This window comes from Fulmarus glacialis, unplaced genomic scaffold (assembly GCF_000690835.1).
Source record: "Fulmarus glacialis isolate BGI_N327 unplaced genomic scaffold, ASM69083v1 scaffold15467, whole genome shotgun sequence".
In the NCBI taxonomy this organism is placed as follows: Eukaryota; Metazoa; Chordata; class Aves; order Procellariiformes; family Procellariidae; genus Fulmarus; species Fulmarus glacialis.
This window is the reverse complement of record NW_009223931.1, coordinates 507-8,176: the sequence shown is the minus strand read 5'-3', so window position 1 is coordinate 8,176 and position 7,670 is coordinate 507. Positions and strand designations below refer to the sequence as shown.

The following is a 7,670-nucleotide window of genomic DNA, read 5'->3' as shown; positions in this document are numbered from 1 at the left end:
GAGGGGTGTCTTCTGTTGGTTTTTTAATTGAATTTCCTTTAAAAACAATGGTTGGAATTAAGAAGGGGAAAAAAATTGGCATTCTTGACGTTGAAAAAAGTCCCCTATGAAAAACCTCAGAGCTGCAGCTGGTGGCCGAGTCCCCTCTGCCGGGCTGGAGGGGCCCTGCGCCGGGTCCCCGTGTGCTGCCGGGGGGGTGCAGGCAGCGGGGCCAGCCCCGGCACCTTGCAAGGGCTTGGTTTTAGTGAGCACAGGGTGGTGGCCAGCTCCTGCACAAACCTGAGCTGGGTGGCTGTGTCAAAGGAGCCTGGGGGCATCAACCTGCAGGTGATGGACCCTTGCAGCTCTCGCTGTCCTGGGGCCAACTGGGAGATGAGAGAGACTTTTTGCCCCTAAAGACTGGCAGTCTGGCAGGAGATGGGGCAGCAGGTTAATCCCGTTGTTCTTCAAGACTTGTGCATAGCCAGTGAGGTCCCAAGGGACAGGTTGGGAAGTCACCAGGAGTCATCCCGATGACTCTGTGGACTTTGGGTAAAGGCTTGCAGGGTTATGGGCACCCTGGATGCGTGTTCCTTACCTCGCAGCCCAGGCAGGCCGGGAAGACCAGGTTCACCCTCCATCCCTTCATTGCCTTGGTCTCCTTTGGGTCCTGGTGGCCCTGAAACACAACAGGTATCGGAGTGCAGCCATCGCCCCCCAGCTTTGCAGCCGATGCATGAGTGCATGCACCCACCCACCCTTCACCAGCCGTTATCGTTTATCAGGTCCAGGGACCTCTAACAAACACAGACCCCTGCAGACAGGAGCAAAGTGACAGCGAGGGAGCTTGCCAGCAGCCTCCTTCCACGACCCGTGGATTTTAAAGGCCAAACACGACTCCATCAACCTGTCTCAACGTGCCAGAAAACTTCGCTTGCAGCTCCTGCGCTTCCACCTGAGCGTGACTCTATGGGAAATTCCAACCTCCTGGAATTTCCTTTCGACCCAAAGTTGTGACATCTCCAATGAAATAAGGTTAAGAAAAAAGAAAAAAAAAAAAAGAAATGCATTTTGGAAATATTGAGATGAATCTTTAGGAGGGGATTTGCATCACTGATCTCATCAGGAACTAGCCATCGGTGATTGCTTTTCAGCGTAAACCCTCGTGAGCGAGCAGAAAATCCAACCCAGTAATAGAGTTATATTCCTCAGCCTGCAAAGGGCCAAGTCTGCAAAGCTGAAAACAATTATGAGCTAAATCAATTGGAAGAAAGAATTTAAACAGAAAAAAAATTACTCATGGGATGATAGAAAATAGGGCAGAGAGAGGCCTGGAGGGGTCATTTGGTCTTTGTCCTACCAAGCCAGGGTGATAATTGGAAACTGTTAAACACTCTTTTCCTAGAAACCCCAAAAGCCATAATCTCACAGTCGTGCAGAAAGCAAACAACCAGCCAGGGCTACAGGCGACGTGGTAATGCAAAAGGATCAGGAGAGGAAGAGGGGGGATGTTTAGCAGTCCTAATGAATGAGTAATTAGGATCTGCAAATATTATGCAGAAATTAGTGGATTCTGAGCAGATGAACTGCAGCAAGCTCAGGAAAGGTCCCGAGCTGGAGACGGTGAGGGGCTGGGAGAGGGCTACGGGGAGATATTGCGTTAGCTTGCCCTGGGTTTCATCTTCCCTAGATGATGCACATCTCTGGGCGCTGAGAGAATGTGGGGATGGACCCTGGACTCCGGGGACACGTCTCATGTTGGCAAAACAAAAGGATGCAAAGAACAATGGACACCCGGGAGAGCCGAGTACAATGAGGAGGCATTTTTGGGAGGGAACAAGAGGAACCACGCAGAGCAGGGACGCTGCCTGGCCCTGGGTAGCAGAGGCAGGATTCTCCATGATGGAGAAGGTCCAGCAACGTTCAAGAGCTGCTCCACAGGGGGACGTGGGGAGGGAGCCAGGCGAGGTGTGCCCTGTATGAAGGTGCAGGGATGGCTGGTGAAATAGTTTTCATCCCCATAGCATTAAAGAAGGGTGTTACACAACAGCCATTAAATCATAGAGTCACAGAATGGTTTGGGTGGGAAGGGACTTTTAAAGTCCCCCTAGTCCACCCCCCTGCCACGGGCAGGGACATCTTCAACTAGATCAGGTTGCTCAGAGCCCCGTCCAACCTGACCTTGAATGTTCCCAGGGATGGGGCATCCACCACCTCTCTGGGCAACCTGGGCCAGGGTTTCACCACCCGCAGCGTAAAACTACATGTTCTTAAATCCGTTTGCTTGCCTGCTGGAGTTTGAAAAACTGAATATATCGGCAAATAAATAAGCAATAGGAAGCACCTGACTGCATAAATAGATGGTGTTAAGTGCAGCCATTGATTTTCAGTGCCCCAAAAAAGCAAGAGGAAGGTCAAGTCATGCCAGTTTGTTACACTGGAATAATGTGGGTGTGTTTAGGCTGCCCCGTATGACCCAACCCCTTCTGAAATAAAGAACTAATGGAGAATGTATTAAAATAAGTCGATACCGTTAATTTCAGCCTACAGGGCATTACAGAAAGCAGAGCCTGCCAGAGATCCATGGCTTTATAGAGGCGATGGTGAGTTTGATGAGTAGCAGTGGGAATGTCAAGGCAAAGGGGTTTTTCTACCAGCATATCTCCTGCCTGAAGGCCCCATGTGTCCCAAGATGAGCAGTGAAAACTCTGCATGACCCAGCCATGCTCCTGGGTTCAGGTCAAGTTCCTCCCTCCCCTGCTGCACCCCAGCACAGCAAAGGTTGGGCTGCTGAAAACCACTTGCTTAAACAAAACAGATGCTTTCCCACCGTGAGCAAAACTAAAAGCAACCCTGGAAACATCTGTGGTGGGAGCCACCAAGGAAAGGTCTCCCATTTCGTCACCCTGAGTTTGCCCCAAGCATCCTCTCCAAAGAGAAGGGCTCCCACACCGATGGCACTGGAGCAAAACTACTGCTGACACGAAACGTCTTGCTTCCCACACGCTGGCTCCAGCATGGCTCGGCTGAGGTCCCCTGTGCGGGGGCAGCTCCGACAACTTCCATCTGCTCTGGTTTTATGGGCACACTGGGAAATAACTCAGTTCTGTTAACCCTGGAAGGGACATGGGAGCTGCCTGCTCGGGGCACCTCTCGGTGGGATGGGGGTTGGAGCTGCCCTTCCTCCTTAAAATCAGCTGCTACAGTGCAGGCCCCCAGTCCTCTGCCACCATCTCATCTCATCTCATCATCTCATCATCTCATCTCATCTCATCATCTCCTCTTCTACCATCTCAGAAAACCGTCCCACGGGACACTGGGGAGATCAAGGGCATGAACAGGCTAGGAAGGGAACTAAATTTCATGGAGGATGACCTGGGCAACAGACAATCTCATCTGCTCCGTAAGAGCTAGAGGCTGGGAGAACACAGCCAGGGAAGAGATTATTCCCTTTCCCTTATGCCTGGGCTTGGCGATGGGCAGACCCTCGGGCTGATCCTGTTTGCTGGTTCCTAGGTTTTGGCATTCATCCTTCAGAGCTATTCCCACAGTAGTGAGCCCTGTGGTCCATCAGCCACCAGGACATCTCCTCTTGGCTACATCTAGGCAGCTCCATGAGCAGAGATGGTCCCATCCCCAGGGACAGCCGGTGGGATGGGACACAGGGAGCAGCTGGGGTGGAGGACGGAGGAGGACTGGGAGGGGTGGTTGGGAGAGGCTGAGCAGCGCCGCAGACACCGTGCCAAGCTGTTCCCCACCCCACAGCGTTTGAGGGGTGCACCCCTGCTTCACCCTCCTGCCTGCACAGGGCTGGGCTGCTCGCTGCATCAGCGGAGGAGAAAAACCCTCCAAAACCATCAGGATGAGGACTTTCATGACGTGCACAGATCTGACGGCCAGATGGGACCATTGCAATCACCCCGCCAGGCCTGCTGCGAGCCAGCACATCCCACCCAGCGAGTTGTGCAAGCGGCTCCGGGCGGGCGGTTGACGATCCCGGGCATCCTCCCTCCTGGTGACACCGTTATTTAAGACCCCGAGCCCCTCTGTGCTGCGAGGCCAAGCCCTCTCCAAGACACGTGAGCTGCTTGGCATGGTCGGCTGCTGGAGACGAGCCTGGGGACCTCCCCAAGCTGCCATCACCAGCAAATAGCCTCAAAAAGCCAGAGCCCGGGGTAGCTAAGGTCTTGGGGGAAGGAAAATGCACCCCCAAGCAGGCAGCCCTGCATCGCCCAGGACTGGTGCAAATCCAGCTGGGAGCATGGTGGATTCATCCAAGGACATTTGGAGCCGGGGTAAAGCCAGCTGGGCACAGGGCTCCTAAATTATCCACGACCCATCGCTGCCGAGACTGCGGAGAGAAAGCGGGGAGGGAGGAGGGCTGGGGAGAGAGGGAGGTGGGGGCTGCCAGGAATGTGTCAGAGCAGCGGCTGATAAATCAGGTGCCGGCCCGTTGGGAGGGGATTTGTTTTGCTTTCTGCTCATGTTAATTGGAGTAACATGGTGCACGAGTGTCAGGCTCCGTGACAGCCCCCTTCCTTGGCGGCTTCATCTAAGAGAGGGTGATGTCCTCCCCATGGCAGTGGGGGGAAGAGAGGGTATGGGGGTGGGTGGGCAGCTATGAAAACCTCAGTGGGTTCAACGTGGTCCCAGCAGCCCTGAACCAGGCATCGGGAGCCAACGTCCCCCAAGGACCAGGGAAATGACCCCAGTGAGCTGCTGGTACCCAAGGGTGATGGTTGGCCTGGATGGGGAGATGTAGCTGCTGCGGTTCAAACCACATCTGTCCCCTCTCGGCTCAGCAGACGGCCAGAGAGAGCAAGTGCCTTGGCGTCAGCCCCTTCCTTCCCCATCTGGTATTTCAGCTGGAAGCACCAGAAATGAGCAACAGCCCATTGCATCTCCGCAGGTGCAACAGCCTAGAAGTGGGACAGCAACTGCCCCCCAACCTCTTGCTCTGCCCCCGAGAGCTTGCACTGGGTTCTTCTGTGTTTCTTCATGGTTTTTCCCCCTCCCATGGCCAGTTCATTCGCTGGGGCTGTGATCAGGTCATGGCATTTAACAGCCACAGAGGCGTCCTGCGTGAATTTGTCCAGCTCCTTTTGGACCCGCTTGGGTTTCTGCCTCCACCAAGTCCTGCAGCAAGGAGCTCCAGCTGGGTGAAAAGGTGGCATGTGGGAAAGGGCTGAGCCTCTCCTGGGCTTGCTGCCCACCATTTCATCAGGTGTCCCCTTGCTCTTCTGCCATAAATCACGAAGCTGCTCATGACTTTGCTGGCTCCCATCACAGCCCTGCTCGGCTGCCCCGGTTCCTGAAAAGCCCGACCCTTTCCCTTCCCCATCATCCCACGAAGCCAAGCTGCTCCCAAGCAATGCAGCTCCCTTCGCTCCCTCTATTTTAGCCTCTAAGATCTTTGAAGCAAAAGCCACCTTTCCCTTGGTGCAGCACAGAGGGACCCTCCTCTTGCTGCTCCCCAGTCTCGTCAGGCAACCAGACTGGGGTCCACCACAGCAGAAGTGGGTTTCTCCAGTGCAGGCATCTCCACCTGAGCTGGTCCCCTTGGAGCTGGGCTGTCCTAGCAGTTCTAGTGCTGTGGGATGCAGAGAAGTGGGTGATCCCACAGCAGCAAGACAGTAAGATATGAAACAGCTGGAAATTCTTGACATCAGAAAGGAAGAAATGTCCAAGCAGATGGTTAACCCTACGCTCATGAGATAACGCTGTGACAAATGGCTGGACCTTGCAGATAATTACGAAAAAGGGAGTGGATGCTTAGCAGACTGAGGGGGGGGATTACCGAGGCAATCATATAAATACCAAAAAAAGGGATCAGCAAGACTATGGTCAAGAGTTAGCAGGGATGGGGGGGTTTATTTCACCATGATGAGGGCAGTGAAACCTTGGCAGAGGTTGCCCAGAGAGGTGGTAGATGCCCCATCCCTGGGAACATTCAAGGTCAGGTTGGACGGGGCTCTGAGCAACCTGCTCTAGTTGAAGATGTCCCTGCTCACTGCTGGGGGGTTGGACTAGATGGTCCCTTTAAAGGTCCCTTCCAGCCCAAACCATTCTGTGATTCGATGATTTGGGAGGGGCTGAGTGTGGTAAAGGAGGAGAAGATGGGAGAGGGAAAATGGAGTAAAGGGGGTCCCTTCTAAAGCGAATTATGTGATTGATGATGACTGAGGGTACTGGTGGGCAGCCTTCTGCTTGATCACTGCAGTATGAAGCAGGGCAAAAAACCTACCGTCTCTGCCACGCTTGGTCTGGTTCACTTTCATGGTCAGGAGGGACCTGGCAGAGTTTTTTCCTGGCATCTTTGAGGGAACTTTGGGAGCTTTCTTCCTAACATGGATGGAGGAGCATTTGGAGAGTCCAAGAGTCCAAGGTGATGGAGACACCTGAACACTGCAGACACCTAAACAGTGGTGCCTGGTGGATTTGATACACCAAGGAGTACCTGAGACATCCCCACGGGACATCTCCATGCCACAGGGACCATCACCACCACCCAAAGCACCGAGGACACCCCCCTCCTCACGACAGCTTCATGCACCAGCAAGGGAGCTGCTTACAAGAGGTGCTCGGCTTACCCCGTATCACAGAGATGTTCTTCAGCGCGACAGAGTGCTCCCAGTCCTTCAGCCGCAGGTCCTCCGTCACGTTGTTGAGGATGGCCAGCTCGTGCTTCAGCTGCTCCTCCATGGCTATGTGGATGAGGCGCATCTGCCGGGCATCTTCGGTGGCGTTGCTGATCAGCACCTGCAGGTCCTGGATGCGGGTATGGTGGATGTTCACGTCGTAGGAGAAGGTCCTGTTCATGGTGTCCATGGCCCCGTTCATGGCCATCACCTGGTCGCTCAGACTCTCCACCCTGCTGCCCAGGTGGCTCAGGAGGTGGTCGTGGTGCTGCAGCAGCAGCCGGCTGCTGTTGCCTTCCACGGAGAGCTTGTACATCTCCTGCTGAGCCGTGTCGCTCTGCTGGGTCAAGCTGTCCCAGAGGTTGGACACTGCCTTGTCGGTTTGGCTGGCCTGGGTCTGCAGGCTCCAGAGAAGCCCTTCCAGCTTCTGCAGTGACCCCGTCATGAGGAACAAGGAGTCTGAATGGTTCTGCAAGAGGTCCTGGAGCCTCCAGATGTGATCCAGCACGTCCGCCTTCAGAGGTAGGTGCAGCAGCTTCAGCTGCATGTCCCGAAAGCTCTCGTTGAGGCGGTTGACGTTCCCCATCAGCGCCTTCAGGTCCTCGGGGGAAGTCTGTGGTCTGGAGACTGCAAGGGATGGAGAGGAGGGGGCATCAGAAACCACTCCGAGTAGGGGGCATCAGAAACCACCCCATGGAGGTGGAGACCCTCCTGAGAGGTGCAAGGCCGTCTCCTCCCAAGGAGCGCTTGGACATCCCCCTGTTCCTTGGTGCTTGGAGGTGGAAGCCCTACCTCAAACCCCAAAAGGTTCATCCCATCAGCCCCTCTTTGGCCCCACGGTTTTCTCCATGGTTGGAGAAGGCTGGTTGCTGAAGGTCTGGAGAAGGAGACACCTGGCTCAGGAAGGACAGCAAAGGCTCCCAGCAGCTCTGGGCTTCAGGGTGGCTCTGGGCTTTGCCAGATGGGTCACGGTGCTACAAAGCTCTGCCTCGTGGCTTTGCCCGGCTTGTGTTTGCCTTTGGTCAGAGGACTGGCTGCTAAAAGCATCCGCTT

General features: G+C 54.8%; 1 protein-coding gene across 1 annotated transcript in view; it reads right to left on the bottom strand.

Annotated features, from left to right (window-relative positions):
• Positions 1 to 7,280, bottom strand: part of LOC104079831 (scavenger receptor class A member 5-like) — a gene marked incomplete at its 5' end in the record, with an annotated part of 9,328 nt that extends 2,048 nt beyond the window's left edge. Inside the window, 2 exons of the mRNA XM_009581995.1 lie at positions 578 to 658; positions 6,570 to 7,280. Of these exons, the coding sequence (XP_009580290.1) occupies positions 578 to 658; positions 6,570 to 7,280 (792 nt within the window). The remainder of the gene's footprint in view (positions 1 to 577; positions 659 to 6,569) is intronic.
• Between the last annotated feature and the right edge of the window lie 390 nt (positions 7,281 to 7,670).